This window comes from Pteropus medius, unplaced genomic scaffold, assembly GCF_902729225.1.
Source record: "Pteropus medius unplaced genomic scaffold, Ma_sr-lr_union100, whole genome shotgun sequence".
In the NCBI taxonomy this organism is placed as follows: domain Eukaryota; kingdom Metazoa; phylum Chordata; class Mammalia; order Chiroptera; family Pteropodidae; genus Pteropus; species Pteropus medius.
Window position 1 is genome coordinate 2249065 of NW_024349224.1, and position 18969 is coordinate 2268033.

General features: G+C 48.4%; 2 protein-coding genes and 1 long non-coding RNA gene across 4 annotated transcripts in view; 1 reads left to right on the forward strand and 2 right to left on the reverse strand.

The window, feature by feature from the left end:
• Positions 1-1673, reverse strand: part of LOC120617382 (ATP-binding cassette sub-family C member 11-like) — a 36566-nt gene extending 34893 nt beyond the window's left edge. The window contains 3 exon segments of the mRNA XM_039881085.1: positions 235-371; positions 1576-1619; positions 1622-1673. Coding sequence (XP_039737019.1) covers positions 235-371; positions 1576-1619; positions 1622-1673 — 233 coding nt within the window.
• A 2807-nt stretch (positions 1674-4480) lies between these two features.
• On the reverse strand, positions 4481-10309 carry LOC120617244 (uncharacterized). The gene is made up of 3 exons (XR_005656840.1): positions 9177-10309; positions 5544-5646; positions 4481-4598 (listed from the first exon to the last, which is right to left on the reverse strand). It is a non-coding gene; the product is annotated as an uncharacterized LOC120617244 (long non-coding RNA).
• LONP2 (lon peptidase 2, peroxisomal) overlaps positions 8374-18969 on the forward strand; it is a 63537-nt gene continuing 52941 nt past the window's right edge. Inside the window, exons 1-2 of one of the 2 annotated variants that reach the window (XM_039880804.1) lie at positions 8374-8708; positions 17089-17323. In XM_039880804.1, the coding sequence (XP_039736738.1) occupies positions 8476-8708; positions 17089-17323 (468 nt within the window). In that variant the 5' untranslated portion in view covers positions 8374-8475. The remainder of the gene's footprint in view (positions 8709-17088; positions 17324-18969) is intronic. The other variant, XM_039880803.1, reaches the window with a different exon arrangement.

Consider the following 18969-nt stretch of genomic DNA (forward strand, 5'->3'; position numbering starts at 1 on the left):
GATGGATGGATGGATGATGGATGGATAATGGATGGATGGATGGAAGATGGGCGGATGGATGAACGGATGAATGAATGTGCTGACTGCCTCTCTGATGTGTCTTGGGCTTCTCTGGAAGTATGTGGCTGTGGTGGGTGACATGACTGTGTCAGGACATAGCTACGGAAACTTTGGGAGGGGTCTAGGTGCGAGGGTCTCAGGTTCAATGCCCCTCACCACCCCCTCAGGACTCACTTTGGCTTGGGGCGGAAGGGGATCATGGTTTTCAAGGCATCACCATACTTCTCCAAAGAGAAGACACCCGCCCTCCTCGGTGCCTCAGGCTTCCTTGTCTGCTGGCTCCAGGAGCCATCTTCATGAGTGTAAGTTTTCTTAGGGGAGAAAAATCAAAAGAGCATCAGTTTCAGACCTCAGAAATGCTGTCCTGAAGCAGCCGCCCAAGAAAGATGGATTTTTCCACATCCAACTTCCTAAAGAAAGGCTACCACAGTCAGACAAAGACATACACTGTGTGTTCTCACTTATATGAGGAATCTAAAAGAAAAATAGCTCATGTAGGTGAGGATCAAAAGATACAAACTTGCCGTTGTAAAATAAATAAGTCGCAGAGATGTAAGTCACAGCATGGTGTCTATAGTTAATAACACTGTGTGGTATATTTAAAAGTTACTAAGAGAGGAGATCTCAAAATAACACGAGAAAAAAATTGTTACTACGTATGGCAATGGATGTTTACTAGACTTATTGTGGTAATCAATTAATAATGCGTACAAATATCAAATATTATATTGTATACCTAAAAGGAATATAATGTCATATGTCAACTATATAATGTCATATGTCAACTATATCTCAATATCAATCAATCAATCAGTCAATCAATCGATGGTTGCCAGGCACTGAATGAGTACTGGGCCGAGAGTCAGGACAACCGGGTCCCTGCCCTGGCCCGCAGTCACTGGATTTTTATCTGTCACCAACACTGTAGAAAAAACGAAGGATGTTATGGTTCGTCCCCCCAAAGAATGTGAGGCCAGGTCACCCTTGAGGGTAAGCTTACTAAAAAGAAACCAGCAAGGAAAAAAGTAAATCCCAAAATATTACATGTTACCCTTTCGATAAAGTGGGAAACAACTGAAATATAAAAGTTCTATCATTTCTAGGACTTCATATAGAATAAATAATGCTACCTTAGCATAGCGAGGGATGGATGGGAAAAGATTCAGGATATGGTTACTGCAGGTAGGGAGAGTTGGGGAAGGAGAGGAGAAAACCAAGGTTCGTGATTGTGGAGGTTCAAGCTGGAGGGCTGGTGATGGGTTTACAGGTGTTCTTACAAGTAGATATATAAACAGGTAATAGATGATACGTACTTACATATGCGCCTACGTACATATGCATGAACCACGTAGGTGTGTCGTGACCGAGGGTTATGATTCATCTAATTATAGAAGCCTGAGGTCCATTAAAAATAAATCGAGCTTGGATTAGTATGGGACAAAATTCTTTGACGTCATTTACGACCATCGAGAATCCCCTGTCATCTGTTTCCTGGCATTCTGATGATCTACTTACATAGCCGAGTCCGGAAACCGTGTCATCGCCTAGATCCAAGTGAGATGCACGAGGTCACCAGACGACCTGGAGACTCAATACGTCCTCTTCCTGGTCATTTCAGTTGTCCTGCCAATTCTTTGTTCCCCTAGATCAGAGACTCTGAAAAGGCAGCAGGTAGGAGCAGCTTAGACCCAGCCGGGAGCATCCAGGAGTCAAGAACGTCCCCTGTAGGGAGCGTGTCGGGGGGCGTGCGGGGGGGTCAGGAGCCGGTCGGGCGCTGTCACAGCACCTGCTCTTCCCTCTCCCTTTTTTTAAAACATTTACTCAGGCCTCAGCCCAAGACCACTTAGGGAAACCTTGTCTGACCACCCGCTCCCAACCCCGCAGCCTCGGTCCAGGTCGTTTTCTCGATGCGCCATAAGCCCGCTTATGAGACGAAGCTGCTTCTCTTACCCCGGTTTGTAATTGTGCGTTTATGTAAATCGTTATTTGTTTAGAGTTCATTTCCTGCACTAAACAGAACCTCCCCCACCCCCGCCCAAACACAAGAGGACAGGGATGCATCTGTTCTGCTCACTGTTGAATCCCTGGGGCCTGGGACACAGCTAGGAAGATAGCGGGTGTTTAATCAATAAATGATGAATGGATGGATAAATGACTGAGAGAAATGTGATTCTGCCATCCTCTAACTCTTGATTTTCGCAGACTCAGGGGAGTGGGTGTGGGTACAATTTAGGAAGCTTAAGTAACCAAGACATTTAAAAAGTATATTAATATGCTTTTCCTTTTTACCTGTCGGAGTATGAGGACAGCCATTGCCTGGGGCAGGAGAGGGGATGGTAATTGGGCATATTTGTTAAGGGACATACAGAGAGAGAAGGTGGACAGCGCCGCCAGCGTCTGGGGTATGACCGGTGCCTCCCAGGGGCCCGTGCTCAGAAAGGCCTCGGCTTGGTCTAACGCTCTGCCATCACCGCCTGCAAATCCTTCGTAACTTCGAACAAGGAGCCCCCACTTTTCCACTTTGCCCTGGGCCTGGCAGATTCCGTAGCGAGCCCTGGTGTTCGGATGAAGCTTTTGACGTTCACATCTTGGACTGTGCTTCGAGTAAACAGACTCGCAGACTAGCCCGCCGTCTTGGGAGAAGAGTCTCCAAATTGCTCCCTCCCACCCCACTTCCTTTCGGCAAATCCCAGCCCACTCTGGGGGACTTGGTTTCTGGAATTCTCTTGCAGAGCCTATAGGGAAGACCCCCCAGCAAGGTACCAGGCCACAAGATCGCGGGCCCCTGGCCTCGCAGTGGACCTGCCAAGGCTGATGGAAAAGAAAAGAGAGAGAGCAGGTGACGTGTTGGGTAAGAGAGGTTGTCGCAAAGTCCTCGTCGGAGCCTCTGGCAAGAGGCTGGTTTTTCTGCAGCCGGGAAGCCGCCTAGCGCGTTTACAGACACGGCTAGAGCAAAGCTGCCATGACTCGGGGGGAGGGGGCCCCAGGGGGAGGACGGTGTTTACCGCTGGGCAGTTCGTTTACTCTGCGAAGGTTCCTGGTGCAGGCAATGGGGCTGGGGAGCAGCGCGGATCAGCAGACTCGAGACCGCGAGGCATGCGGCCCGGCGCGGGCTGCGTCCCGGCGCGTCGGTGAAGATGTGTCGGTCACTCTCGCCCGGCCGCGGCTGGCGAATGAGTGCGGTTCCAACCTGATGGTCGCCCTGACATTTTGCTTTGCGAGGACGAGGAAGAGCAAAATGAAACGATGTGCGTCGGCTGGAGCGCCCCCTGTTGCCAGCGACGGGATTAACTCTGGCGAATAGTTTTCAAAAAGGAGATTTTTCTCGTTTGTTTTTTTCTCTTTGTTTCTTGGGTTTCGTGTGTATGTGTGTGTGTGTGTGCGCGCGCACGCTTCACAATCACGGCTCCAGGCGCCGCACACTCGTCCACTGAATCTGTGTGGTTGACATTTCTTGCATTTATTTCTTAAGCCTAGACAATCGACAAAATGACAAAACAAGCCCTGATGTGTCGTCTTTGCTGATTTTTGTGGCGAAAATATTCCCACCACGGTCGACTTCAAGTCACCAACATGACCGCTGAGCACGGAGCCGGGAGGAGATGTCTAGTGAGACGTCACTGGGCATCGTTTCCACCAAAAACAACCTCAAAAGCATAAATAATAGTAAAATGAAATAAAATAACTAGGAAGGGTAAATTTTGAGCATTACCTCTGTCTTTGATAGAGTATATTTAGTTGTCAGTTTATATAACTTAATTTTAATAATGTTTGTGTTTAACAACTGGGCTCTCAAATTCCCAGAGAATCTGGGAGTCGGTCCCCCTGAAGCAGAGCGAACAGGCTCCAGCAGACACTGTAGCGTCTGGAAAACATGCGGTGCCTTTTTCTTCATTCGCCCACATTTCTCTCAATTCACTCCTAAATGCTCGGGGCGGGGGCCGAGGGAGGGGGCGGCCGTGTGTGGGGGGCTCGGGGGTCAGATTCCCCGAGGTGCAGAGGGGACAAGAAGTGGCTGAAAGTGAGCAAAGGCTCAGCAGAGGGTGTCTAGTGGGCATGGAGGGTCCTGGAGGGGACGATAGTGGCCGCAGAGGCCAAGCGACCCTGGGGACATCACCAGGCCACGAGGAAGCGGAAAAAAGCATTGCTGAAGGCTTGCAGCAGACCCTCCCGTGACAGCGGGGCAGGCAGTGACCAGGTGAATAAAAGACATCCTTTGGGGAAGGTCAGAAGAGAAGAGGCCACTGTGCCCAGGAGCTTGACCTCTCCTCTGCCAGGCGACAGCTCTGAGACTGAGCCTTTACTGAACATTATTTAAAGGAACTGTTTAAATGACGAAGCAGTTTCTTTCCTCCTCGTTAACCAGCAAGTAGGGGCTCGTGAGGAACACCAGATTCTTAGAGACCCATTCAAGAAACTAGATGTCCTCTCCTCTCTCAGCTACCGTGGGATTTGTCAGCCCGGTTCATTCATGCACGCCCGCAGACAGATGCAATGATGTCCTCAAAAGTGGGGCTGTGTGGGGCCTGTCCAGGGAACTAATAACGGAGGAAAGTAAACCGAACGAAAATTAAGAAAATGCGAACACGCGTGATGGATATGTTTGCAGAACACAAATCTCAGCGTAACTGGAGCTCAATCACACGTTAGCTTGGGCCACCTCCCGGCCCTCTAAGGCCCACCCCCTCTTCCTTGCCTGGCCAGGGGAATTCCCTCCAGAACTTCCTTTGGCAGTCCTCGAGAAGTTCCCTGGCCTCCCAGCTTCCTCTGAGGAAGGAGTGAGAGCTAAGTTTACTCATTCTCAAGGGTGGCGAGGCCAACGCTGTGGTCAGGCCGGAGACCAGGTCACGAATGGGAATACAGCAGACAGGAAAGAGATGCTTCCAGCCCTGCGTCCTCGTCAACCCCAGGGGGCAAAAGTCGTGATTACAAACTTGGTTTAGACATGGGCTATTTGCGGATGATGAAACAGCCTGTGAAGTTGGGGGTCAGGGCGAGGCAAAGTAAACTGTGGTCAGTGCTCAAGGCCAGAGGAGCCCAGGGTGAGGGGGCAGAGCGCCCCGCAAGCCGGGCCCTGACGGAGTTTGAGGGCAGCCCTTACTCCCCGCTTCCAGTGAGTGTGTGCCTCGTGCTAGTTAACTTTCCCTGCTCTTAAGCTCATTTCCTTCTGCTAGTTCCAGTCACTTCCAGGGGCCTTCACTGGCCAGCTTGGTAACTGCTGAACCCTACATCTCAGCGCCTGGCCTTCTCCTCTGTTCTGGAAACCGGCCAGCTCCTCCCTACACTCATCTTTGCATTAGTCCTAATCTCTGCCAAGAACATTCTCTTCCCGGCTCCCTGCAGGGCCCGTCCCCTTCTCGCTATTCATGTCTCACTCAGCTCAGATGCCACCTCCTCCCACCACCTCCTCCCAGTGACCCTACTCGATGCTGCACCCCTGTCCCTGTCACCTCCTACATCTCTTCCTAGTACAGTTTCTTTACCTATCACCTTCCGGAGTCGCCATGTATTTCTCCGTTGGCTTGTTTCTTCTCTGTCCCTAGAATGTAAGCTCTTTGAAACCCGTCGTCTTGTTCACAGATGCATCTGGGAATAGAGAACGGTGCCCAGCACATAGCAGATGCTCAATAAACATTCGACGGCTGAGTGAGTCAACGAGGTACAGAACTTGTTACAAGTAGGAGAACCACACGGTCACTGAAGACCGGCCTCACGTTTTAGCTCCTTGACGTCCTACCAAGTGGGCTGACCTACCCCATCACGGGGACACAGTGACAGGACTGAAAGAACGTGTTCACCAGGCAAGCAACGTAACGATGGACCCACCCCCACTCCACACCGTCCATCGCACAGGATGAACTGGTATTTTAAAAAATAAACCCAGCAATCACTATGTGAATAGAACGCTTATGTGGTTTGTTGGTGGCGGTGGTTAAAAGCGTTAAACCTCAGTGTTTAAAAATATACAATGCGAAATTTGTAAGATGATTTGTGAAGTTCTTTGTTAAAACACTAGGCGCCTCAAAACACGAGCCCCTTCCCCCTCGCCCTGGGAGAGACCTTCATGAAAAGGTAAGCTTGTGGGCCTGGGCCATGCGTATGTTATCTCTGTGTCACCCCCAGAGTCTGTCTCAGGACAGGGTGCACATGCACGTGCAGAGAAATGGCACAGAGCTTGCTGGCCGTGCCTGGCACCTTCAGCTACGAGCCGAACTTCTCTCAAAGCCCTAGAGGCCCAGGTCCCAATCGAGGAGACATCCATGACAACTGCCACTCTTTACTCATCATGTCCAAGCCACCAGCATATTCTGTTAAAGCTATATTCAAACACAGCTTGACTCCACAGCTCCTGGCCTATGTCATCGTCACCTCCTGCCTGGACAGCTGCAACCGCCTGCTCACTGACTACCCCTCTTTTGATCTGAAGCCCTTACATTCTATTCTCCACACAGCAGCCAAAGTGATCTTTGGAAAACGTAAGCCAGATAATGTCATTGCGCAACTCGAAACCTCCAATGGCTTGCATCGGGCTTACAGTAAGACCCCAACTCCTTCGCAGCCCCTTTATGATCTCGCCGTACTGGATGGCTTCTCTCGGTACTGCTAAGCTCAGCAGCTTCTAGAAAACAGGCTCCTTAAACATCCTAAATTCATTCCAGCCACAGGGCCTTTGCAATCATTGCCTATTCTGCTTAGATTCGTGCCCCTTCTGCTCCCACCCCTGATCTTTGCATTGCTGGCTCCTCATGGTGCAAAGCTCAGTTCAAATGCCATCACTTCAGCGAGGCCTTCTCTGACCATCTAAAGGGGTTATCACTATACGCAATTATGTTCCCTGCTTACTGTGTTTTCCCCACTAGAATGTCAGCTCCATGAAAGCAGGAAACTTGTCTGTCTTGTTCACTGATGTATCCCCGGCATCTAAAATGATGTCCAGCAGATAGTCGCTAGTCAAAAGACATTTGTTTAGTGGATGAAGAAGATGTGGTCACGTCAGAGGGAGAGCTTTAGGCAGAAGTACTCGCACATGTGTCTACACCACAGCACCTAGTATACCCGCCATGCCTTTTCCCTTGTCTGTTGCACACATAGAACACACAGTTCCATCTGCCCTGCATCAGACGCGGCCATCTGTGGGACTGTGGCCCTGGCCAAGAGATGCTCGAGGGTAAGATCTTGCTTTATGTCACCTTGTCTGCCCCTCTATAATTAGCTCAGGGCCAGGCACGTAGCGGACCCTCAACAAAGGCCCATCGACCTGAATGAACCTTCCATTTTCCTCTGGATTCTGAGAGCACTGCTGGACTTCATAGTTGGTGAAATTGTCCCCCCTGCCACCTATAGTTAAACCTGGGCCAAATCTCAGTGTGCGGGAGCTCCTAGTAGCCAGATGGGAAATGAGTCAAGCAACAAAATACATGCTACGATAGGGCTATAACCCTTAAAAAAAAATCCACGTGTCCATATAAACATAAATAAATAACCGAATAATTAAGTAAATAAATGAGAGAGATGGGGCACCTTTACTTTACAGTAGAATTCCAATTAATAGAAAACTCCCCGCAAGATATTTATTACTTATAAAGAGAAAAACAGTAACTTACAGAGGAGAAACCTAGCAGATACCACGTTCACCAAGGAATCTAGGTCAAAATCACGGTAAGACAATTTACCATAACGTATCACTAAGGAGACCACATCGCTTCTGTGGTTTTCCTGCCAAAAATACCTATCATTGCTCTAACCATGAGAACATCCGATAAACCGAGATTGAAGGGCATTCCACAAAATAACAGACCGAAACGCTTTTAAGCACCAACGTTTTAAAAGAAAAATAAAGATCGAAGCGACATCACAGGTGAATGGAAAGGGGACGCGTGGACCAGAAGAAAAAGGACATTAGAGGTAAAACTGGCAAAATCGGAGTAAGGTGTGTGTTGTAGACAAGAGTAACGCTGATTTCCGGTAGTTATACTTGAACTTTGATTATGTGAGATGATTGCTGAGTGAAGCTGAGTGAAAGGCGTATGGGAACTCTACCGCATTTTTGCAACATTTTGTGCATCTAAAATCAATTCGAATTCAAAGTCCAAAACCTTTCGAGTAGCTATGATTACACACGGTCATCTTTCCGAACGCAGCGCAAGAGAGATCTCGGGGCGAGCCTCAGGAGAGAGCAGAGGAGCGGGACCGGCGAGGCGACGGTCGCGGAGGGGTGCGTGCGCCCCTTTTCGCGTAATTACGGCACGCCTTACTCCGCGGCCCCGCGGGGCGGCAGCGCGAAACGGCGGCGTGTGGGCCTGCGCGCGAGCCGTAGCGCGGACCGGAAGTGCCGGCGGCCGGGAGCTAGGCCCTACGCGCCGAGCTGTCAGTGCGGCGGCCGCTGACGACCGGCGGACGCGGACGGCCGTCGCCATGTCGTCGGTGAGCCCCATCCAGATCCCCAGCCGCCTGCCGCTGCTGCTGACCCACGAGGGCGTGCTGCTGCCGGGCTCCACCATGCGCACCAGCGTGGACTCGCCGCGCAACCTGCAGCTGGTGCGGAGCCGCCTGCTCAAGGGCACGTCGCTGCAGAGCACCATCCTGGGCGTCATCCCCAACACGCCCGACCCGGCCAGCGACGCGCAGGACCTGCCGCCGCTACACAGGTAGGCGGCGGCCCCCGCCGGCCCGCGGCCCCGGCCCGCGGCCCCGGGACGCCGAGGCTGGGGCGGCCTGCTCGGGCTCCTCGCGCGTCAAGTGGGGTGACAGGTGTCCGCCTCGTGACCGTCAGAGGCGCTGACTCACGAGGTGGTGAAACGCCGCGATTAACTGCCGCTGTTAACAATTCCATCCGAACGCCCCTCGGTCCCCCGGGTCTTCGGACCCTGCGCCTCCTGCCCTCGCTGTCCCCCCTTCCCGCCGGCCCTCCTCCCCTCCCTCCCCGACGCTCCTGACCCCTTAACTGAGTCACCCGCTGCTCCACACGGTTTCTCCTTTTCCTTCCCGTATCCATTAACTTTTAGGTGCCCTTCTTCCCCTCCTCTTGCCATGTCTCCTTTCTGGAACTTTCCTAGCTTCTCATCTCGGCTCTTTCTCCGTATCCTCTCATGTCTCTCCGTAGGCCCCACGCTTACCAATAGATTGCCCTACACACGACCCGAGGCGTGTGACTTTGGGTGAGAGAGACCCAGCCTGCGCCCGTCTGTCGTCATCTGCAATCTGGAACCTAACGGCATCCATCTCTTAGGTGGGCTGTGAGGCCGTAGGAAAATAATGCGTTTAATCCGCTTTGTGCCCTGTTCGATAGATACACGGCTGGGTCGCCCCGTACTATAGGCCGCATGTGGCTGGTCCAAATTGAGATCCTAGAGTGCCCAGTTGTCCCCATTTGCTGGGGACTGCTCTGGTTTTTACCACTGAAAGCCCTATGTCCCCCCCAGTCCCAGACAAACCGAGGGTAGGGTGGGGTGGGGGAGGTGGTCACCCTAAACGTGCTGTGTAAGTATAAGATACACACTAGATTTTGAAAACTTCGTATGAAGAATGTTGATTAATTAATACATTTTATAGAGAGTAAATTTGGGAACGTACTATTATGGCTCTTTGGGGTTGAATAAAATATTAGTATTTCACCTGTTTCTTTTTACTTCACAGTATGGCTACCAAAGTTACGTATGTGGCTTATAGTATATTTCTTTTGGACAGTGCTGGTACATACAGCATGCTCTCAGCCAATGCTGTGCTTATCCTCAGATTCACCTGGCGAGCTCCACCTCCTACCCTTAACCCTTCTGGAGATGTTTTCAACTTAGAGCTCCTCATTCACCTGCAATTATCTTTTGTTCAAATTAGGAATTCCTGACCCTAGCTGGATCTCAGGAAGGTTAAGAAAGCCTTCTTTTTACCCAAAACCTGTGACTATATACATGTTTTTAAAGGAGCGTCCATAGCTTTCTTCAGATTCTCAGTGGAGACTGGTACCTCTCCCCTCCCCTCCCAAAACAAAAACAAACAAACCATAACAGCCCGTTCTCAGTCCTCGCTTTTCTCAAGGCACCTTTGGTTATTGCTTGCATGGAACTGGATACTTTTCAAGTTTCAGTAAACTCTGACAAACTGTATTGGACTCTGGTTTCCCTGTGACCCCACTTCGTAAACCTTATTCCTCCCATAATTTTTCACTCTTTGTGCCCAGCGACTTAGTTGTCTGTTAGGGGCGACCATCATTAGATGTTTTCTTTCTACTGTGCGTAAGTGTATGGCGATGACCTATGGGTAGAGTGTCAATTTCCAAAAAAAAAATTTTAATAATTTTAGTTATTTTAGGTTTGAGTGACTATATGTGGGTATTATTCTGGCCAGGTTTTGGAGGCATTTTTATTTATGTAAATTCCTCTGAAATAATAACTAAATTCTAAATTCTGCCTGGAAGCAATCACTAATATTCAGATGATACATAATCTGATCTTTGATGTTCATATTGCTGCCTATGTTTTAAAGGAATAGCAATGTAAACTTAATCATTTAAGTTAGAAAACATATTTTGAAAATTCATAGAATTCCAGCATTATAAGGACCCACCAGACCATCCAGTTTTCCTAGAAATAACGTTTGCTACTTGAGAAGTCTATGTGGAAAGATCGTACTGCATATCCCTCAGTATTAGGTTCCAATGTCTTTTTTCTCTAATATGACCTTTAAACGCTCTTCAAAAAATTTTCTAAAACTTTACATAGTACAAATATTGAGTTATTCGTAACATTATTCTGTTTGATACATAAATCTTTCCATCCCCAGTTACCTGTTCCTGTTGGGAGTCGTTCGCCAGAGGGAAGGTGAGGGGCCCTGCTCCTGCCTTGTTTCCTCTATACCATCCAGGTGACACTGCCTCCGTCTCCAGGAGCAGCAGAAGTTAATTTGGTCCCCGCCACCCCCGTGTTCCTGGCCGGAGGCTGACTTACCTGAACCGCTTCCCCAGCCTTTTGAACAGCAGTCCCTTCTTGTGGGTTAGGGCACAAGCGTGCTGCCTGACCAGGAGCCTTTTTAAAGGAAGAGCTGTTGACTGCCCCTGCAGGGCAGAACTTGGCACCTTAGGACACCCTTCTTAATTGGATTGTGTTTTTAATGGCTCCTGAATGACCCATTGTTTTCTTAGTGAAATGTGTAATAATTTAGCACTACCTGTGAACTCCGCGTATGCATTTCACAGGGTCATCCTGTCTCCTTCCAACCTCCTGTCCTCAGGGTACACGGCTTCATTTCCTTGTAGTGCTGATTTCACAATCCCTCTTCATTTTTCGGCTGCTGCTTCGCCTCCGAGACCCCAACACTTTCATTGGCCTTGGTCCAACAAAAAATGAATGTTTTATATATAGCAGATGTACAGTTTCATAATTTGGATCAACTCTTTGTCCTGGCATTACTCCTATTTCTATTAGCATTCTTAGGTATTAACGAAATTTTACCAGATAATAGCAAGACTTAAAAATTTAATCTTTGATATTAACAAGTATGTAACGATTAGTTCTCTTTAGGTTTTCCTAAATCTGCATTTACTCTTTTTAAGGGAAGTTATCTACAAGTGGCATTTCTTATATTCAGAAATGAAGTTTTAAGACAGGAGTGAGAATCAGAAATCCTATAGCAACAGAAGCCTCGTTTATTGTAGAACTCAAGGCTGTTCTAAGAGACGCTTTCCTTTTTTCTAAATCGTTATGAATCATGACGTTAAATTTTGCCAGAAATCATCAAATATTTAAGAAGATAAGGCAAAACGAAAAGGATGTTTTAGTGGTTATTTCTCAGAAAGGTGGAACATAAGTATCATCAAAATGTAAACACTAGCTCTTAAGTAATAAGTGTTTTCCAGTAGCTCAACTGTTTAAAAGCTATGTTAATAAGTTTATACTTCTTATAGGTACGAATTCATATTGTCCGTTCTGATGGGAAGAGTAAAATCTGTCGTAAAACCTAATTCAGGTCCCCTATTGCTATTTAACATCCTTGTGACTAACTTGTGGATAACTAACTTGTTCACCCTTTTCGAATCTCAGGCACTCATTCATATAAGGGGATAGTGTTACTGTCCTCACCGGCGAAAGGCGGAAGACAGTACAATAATACTCATGAAAGCCTCGTGTAAACTGCAGAGCAACACATCGACACGTTAGTGGTGTGATCAGTCCCCAGACCAGTGGTTTTAAATGTAGGTTTCACAAGTGGAGGTTGGGGGAAGGGTGAGGAGGCCCCATATTCTTTCAAGATGAGCAGAACTGAACCAGCAACATTACAGAAAGGACTCAGAAGATTGATTGAGGAGGCTGAGAAAAATGGAGGGTTTTAAAGTTAAAACAAAAAAAGAGCAAGTGTTTGTTTAGCATATAAACTAGATATTTACATAATATCCTCTTCTTGGAAAACTGCTTTTTCCAGTTGTGCTTTTTGGTGCCACTACAATTGGTGGCTCTCAGATATTCTTGAAACTCATTTAAGTCAGTTTCCAAATTGCGCAAATCATACCCGTTGATGTAAGATTTTGTCTAGATTAAAACAGGATTTTAAAACTCTGAAGGTGGATCCCAGCTAGGAGGTTCAAAACTTCTTTGAACCATAAAATAGCACAGTTATTAAGGTGTACATATCCTGTCTGAAAGGAAGGGACAGCAGTCATTTGGATGTATACATTTGTATCTGTCGCAAAATCAAAATGTTGCTTTTTGGTCATGCCTAATAAAGCACGAGTTAATAGAAGAGCTAGAACATTTAGAAAGATGACTAACTTGATACAAAGTCTGTTATGTATCACAATGAGAAAGAAAGTATTAGATTAATTGAACGTTTTGTTTAATTTCTGTTTTTATATACAGGCATACTTTGCCTTATTACGTTTCACAGATACTGTGTTTTTTACAAATTAAAGATTCGTGGCAACCCTGCATCAACCGGATCTGTTGGTGCCATTTTTCCAACAGCATTTGCTCATTTCCCCTTTTTGTGTACGTTTTGGTAATTATTGCAGTATTTTAAATTTTTTCATTATTAACATACTTGTTACGCTGATCTGTGATCAGTGATCTATGGTATCAGTGTTGTAATTATTTTGAGGCACCGCAAACCTTGCCCATATAACAGTGAAGTTAATAAATGCTGCGTGTGTTCTGACTGCTCCGCCGACTGGCCGTTCCCCGTCTCTCCTCTCCTGGGTCCTCCCTGGTGCCTGGGACAATGACAGTGCTGAAATCAGGCCAGAGAATAACACTGCGGCAGCCTCCAGGTGTTGGAGTGACAGGAAGAGTCGCCGTCTCTCACCTGGACTCAAAAGCCAGGGTGGCCACGCTCAGCGCGGCCGCGGGAAGCCGAGACAGGCCGGCAGCGGGGCCTCGCGCGCCAGCAGCCACGCGGCGAACGCAGAGAAGTTCCCGGAGGAAATTAAGAGCGCTCCTCGGTGATCGCACGACTGAAGAGGACGCGGGACGGCCGACTGCTGATGCGGAGAAGGTTCCAGTGGCCCGGACAGAAGACGGAACCAGTCACAACGGTCCCATAGGCCACCGCCTCGTCCAGAGCGAGGCCCCGGCTCTCTTCAGTTCCAAGGAGGCCGAGGCTGAGGACGCCGCGGAAGAGTCTGAAGCGGGCAGAGGCTGCGTCACCGGGGCTGAGTTGGAAAGAAGCCGGCTCCGTAACGGAAGTCCGGGGGAGCAGCAGGTTTTCCAGAAGGTCTGGCTAAGGCCGTGGATGAAGGCGGCTCCACCAAACGACAGATTTCCCATGCGGACGACGCAGCCTTGCGCTGGAAGATGCCACCTGGGACATTCGTAGCCAGAGAGAAGTCCGTGCCCGGCTTCAGAGCTTCAGAGGACAGGCTGACTCTCCTGGCAGGGGCTCGCGCAGCTGGTGACTTTAAGTCGAAGCCGGTGTTCATTTGCCATTCTGAAAATCCTCGGGTCCCTTAGAATCCTGACAAATCTACTCTGCCTGGGCTCTGTAAATGGAACAACGAAGCCTGGGTGACAGCACCTCTGTTTACAACATGGCTCACTGAGTATTTTAAGCCCCCTGTTGACACCTGCTGCTCAGAAGGTTCTTTTCAAAATACTGTCGCTCACTGCCAGTCACCTGGTCACCCATGAGCTCTGATAGCGACGGACACAAGACTAATGTAGTCTTCATGCCTGTGGACACAGCCTCCATCCCGCAGCCCACGGACCAAGGAGTAACTTCAGCTTTTGAGTCTTATGATTTGAGAAGCAGGTCTCGTAAGGCTGCAGCTGCCACAGACAGTGGTTCCTCTGATGGATCTGGGCAAAGTCAGTTGAAACCCCGGAAGAGATTCCACATTCTAGAAGCCATGAAGAACATGCGTGATTCATGGGAAGAGGTCAGAACGTCAACACGAACAGGAGTGTGGAAGACGCTGATTCCAGCCCTCGTGGATGACCTCGAGGGCCCCAGACTTCAGTGCGGAAGTCACCGCGGATGCAGAAGCCGCGGATGAACTGGAACAGGAGGTGGGGGGAAGGTGTGACCGCTCTGCTGCGGCCTCCTGACGGAGCCTGAGCGGTGAGGAGCCGCCGCTCACGGGTGGGCCAGGAACGTGGTTTCTCGCGATGGAACCTGCGCCTGGCGAAGCCCGTGGACGTGCCAGCAAGGGACTCGGGATGTCACGTAATGGCGGTTGATGAGGCCGCGGCCGGGCTCGGGGGCACTGTCCCCGGTTCTGAAAGTAGCTCTGTGGGCAAAATGCTGTCGGACAGCGTCGCACGCTGCAGACAGATCGCTGGAGGGAGGAAAGGTCAGTCGGCGAGGCCGACTTCACTGCCGCCGTGTTTCAAGAACTTGGCGCAGATGCCCCGGACTTCGGCCCCCACACCCCGGCCGGGCAGCGGCCATCAGCGGCGGGGCCGGACCCGCACCAGCAGAACGGGCGTGGCTCACTGAGGCTCAGGTGATGGATGGCGTTTTTTAGTGAGAAAGTTCTTTCAAATTAAGGTGTGCACACTGGTTTTTTTTTTGACAACACTACTGCACACTTAATCGACTGCAGCGTAGTGTAAACACAACTGTCACATGCACTGGGCGACCGAACAACGTGCAACTCGCTTTACTGCAATGATCGCTTTATTGTGAACTTGAACTGAACCTACAGTATCTCCGAGGTGAAACCGAAAGCCCAGTATGCGAGAGAATTTGTCTAAAATAACATTAAACACAGGCTTTTCTTCACAGAACCTTTCACCCAAAATGTCTTCCGTCAGGTTCTGTTTCTATTCTGGCTTGAAACAGAATCTCCCATTTCATAGAGCATGTGTGTCTTTGCGAGGGGTGCATCCTAGTCGAGTATAAATGATTTCAAGGAAGAACCAATTAGTGTATTTAAAACCTCTCTCTATTTTGTCTCCTTCGGAGAAGCGTCACGGAAATGCAACAGTCTCTTCAGTTTGGAACACCTTCCTTTCCCAGTTAGCAAAAGTTCTTTGATTTATCAAAAAACTCATTTTTAGTCTTATTTTAAATCCGCGATGTAGCCAAATAATTAAATCTCCCTCTGCTTTCTCCTTGGTTTCCAGTTCGTGAACCCCACAGGTGAGGGATCCGGTTTCTGTTGATACTTCTTATAGCCAGAGCTGTGAACTCTTTTCTGCATTGTGTAAGCATTGATGAATGTCATCTGCAGTGAGTGCAGTCTCTAATTGGTCTCTAATCATTTCTCACACAATCTGAGTTTGTTTTCAGGAAATGGGAGATGTAATCTACTATTGATTAATGAGTGAAGAAAACCAGCCACAACACAAATTACTCAATAATAGATAATGGCTACATCATCTCAGGTTTTTAAAGCATAAGATCTTTTTCTTCCCCAGTAAATTATCTTCTTAACCTTTGGGTTAAGTTATCATTTAAATCGATTTTTATCCCCTGCACACATGATAGGACTGGGAAGGTGGTAAAGGAGAATGTATACAGCTCAGCGAAGTACGTGCAGAGGGTTGCCAAAGGTGGCCAGAGGACAGATAACTCGTAAGGAAGTGGTCACACATCAACCACATACAGAAGCAAGCGAACTCACTAAGGTGCCGCGTGCTGTGTCTGTCTGCGAGTCAGCACGTTTGGGGTGGCGGGGGCAGTATTCTCGTCTCGGCTTTCTCCCAGGCTGTCAAGAGCACTAGTCCCTCTAATTCTAGTTTCTTTTCCGATATTGTAATCTTTTCTATGACCCAAGGGAGAAAATGCAATTTCATTTTGAGACCTGGAAATGTCTTCTGAATGTTGATCTTTCTGTTTTGTATAAGTTTGGCTTAGTTTGGATGAGACTGCCCTTCTGTGAATTAATCCTGACTTGGTCAGGATTGTGTGTTTTGATAAGAAGCTAAGATTTAAATAAAATATAACTTTTTCAACTAGTATCAGGTGAGGCAGTTACCACTTAGAACAGGGTTAGGTCCATACCTGCTAGATATATGTGGGTCTTTAACTCGCCTCAGTCTGCGACAGTGTGTGGCCCCTGGGATTTAAACTCACGTTTAGAAATCCAGTATTCAAGGGCATATGTGTTAATTCGCAGATTTGACATCCGTTTGTGGTAAGGTAGATATGTAGCAGTTTCATAGATTGATTGCGGAAAAATCCAGGCTTGATGTTAGTAGCAAACTGATATTGGAACGGAGATTTCCTAGGTTGATTTATGTCTTGCTGTTTACATTTAAATCTGTTGACAGTGCTAATGTTTATTCCGGTATAAGATTGCCTCATTCCTAGTTGGCAGAATTAATTTAAGCTATGTAATCGTCAACCGCTTTTATGTCTTTTATGCTTCAATAATGCAAATGTTTAGGAAGTTCTACCTAATTCTTAAAAGGGTTGCTAATTAGAATAAGATGGCCCGCTTTGCCCCACAGTGACTTAACAGACCATGTGTTTGATGCTAAATGAACTAGACCAATAACATTCTCTGCTTTTTAACTAACGTCTCAGAAAAGGCAGCTGTTTCTGTGCTGGCAGATGGAACACTTGTGATGCCGACACCATGTGTGTGTGTGTGTGTTGCAGGATCGGGACGGCCGCGCTCGCAGTTCAGGTCGTGGGTAGTAACTGGCCGAAGCCCCACTACACCTTGCTGGTCACGGGCCTGTGCCGCTTCCAGATCGTACAGGTCTTGAAGGAGAAGCCGTACCCGGTTGCCGAAGTGGAGCAGTTGGACCGGCTGGAGGAATTCCCCAGCACCTGCAAGACGAGGGCGGAGCTGGGTGAGCTGTCGGAGCAGTTCTACAAGTACGCCGTGCAAGTGAGTCGCCTTCATTCATTCCTTGAAACTTTTCCCTCGGTTCCTTTGCTGCCCTAAGAGATAAACTTGTTGGGTGGTTTTAGGGCAGCATGTTTAAACGATTTAATAATAGATTATAATATATTCATTTCAGCTTGCGTTTGCCTGGGATTGTACCTATATCGTTCTAAGACACATGAGCCAACTCGTTCTAATGTTTTTACAAAGGCTATTTCTAGAGCTTTCCTTGTAACATCCAGCATCTCCAAACCAGATCGTTATTGAACCTAAATAATTTCAAAAATTAGAATACTGCACAGAAGCTGTTTGTCACTAGACTCTCTAGGCACCGAATTGTATGAGTTATGTTGGTTCAGGAGTCAAGGTCACATGGTTCCTGGCAGTCACTGTGGAAGAGTAAGCCCAGGGTAGTTCGAGTTTGAGTGTCATCTAAACCTTGGGCCACTAGAATGCCGGGTGGGAGGTGCACGTTAGGTGTATTTGACTTCTTAATTCTAGGCTTTTTGGGTTAACTCTAGGTAGGACAGAAAAAGCTCCCGTCACCCCATATGGTGTCAGACCTTATTGGAATAAATGATAAAATGTAGTTTTTACTTTCTGTCACGTACTGACCCGGTGATGACAGCTGGATCCGTGTGGGGGCCGAGCGGCGCCTCCAGGTCCTGACGGTAAACACCGCTGATCCCTGAAAAGCGTGTGGGGCCCATTCCCAGCCCGTGGCCATCGTGCCCGATGTGGCATTCGAAGTGACGCTTCTAGTGTGGTGGATGACGAAAGAAAAATAGAAAATTTGGAGCTATAACTTCTGTGAGGGCTGAAAGGAGGAATTTATGCGGAAGAAAGAAACCTCAGCCTGAGAACTGGATTAAGTGACGTGCTGCTTGGGAGCGAGGGCATGGAGCGAGAAACAGTTCCTCTCCCCTCTCCTGGGCGACAGCCCCTGGGTCGCGCTTCCTCTGCCCGACACGGCTTCGCAGCTTCCGGCATCTGGTTTTTTACTTCTCCCCACTTTGAATCAACAAACTTTTAAACGTGTCAAGATTTTGTAAAGGCATTAAAGGAATTTTCAGAGAGGAGCATCACCATATATTTTCCTACCGTCATTTATCTAATTTAGTTTTGGCTTGTCTTCCGGTCTGGTCTCGGTCCATACTCAGTCTCGTGTTTTCGTATCCCCGTCTACTTTTCACACTCAGAACTTCTACAAAATCCACAGATCGGGACACCCTGGTGTCATGATTCCTCTTTTTAGACATTAAGATCGTTTTTAATTAATGCTTTTCTTTCATCCCGTCCACAGCTGCTTGTGCGGCCCGCGGTCAGTAGCCTTTCTCAGTATCTCCCTAACTGGTCTCCAGTTTCTTCCCTCTCTGACCCGCCCTGCTCACTGAGCCTTTCTAAGTGCCGGCCACGTGTCTCCCCTGAGCAGGTGACTTCCCTGGCTGCGGGCAGAGTCCAGCTTGCTCAGCGGAGCGGTAAGGCCTTCACAGCCCCGGTTCCGGCCATTGGTGCCCGTGGTTCCAGCCACACCGCGCATCAAAGAGCGTCACGCCCTGTGTCCTGTCTCTGATGGCTTTGCCTTCTGTCCTCTCTGCTGGGAGTGCTTTTCTCGGAATCTTCAAATTCGATTTATGCTTCCCCTAGCG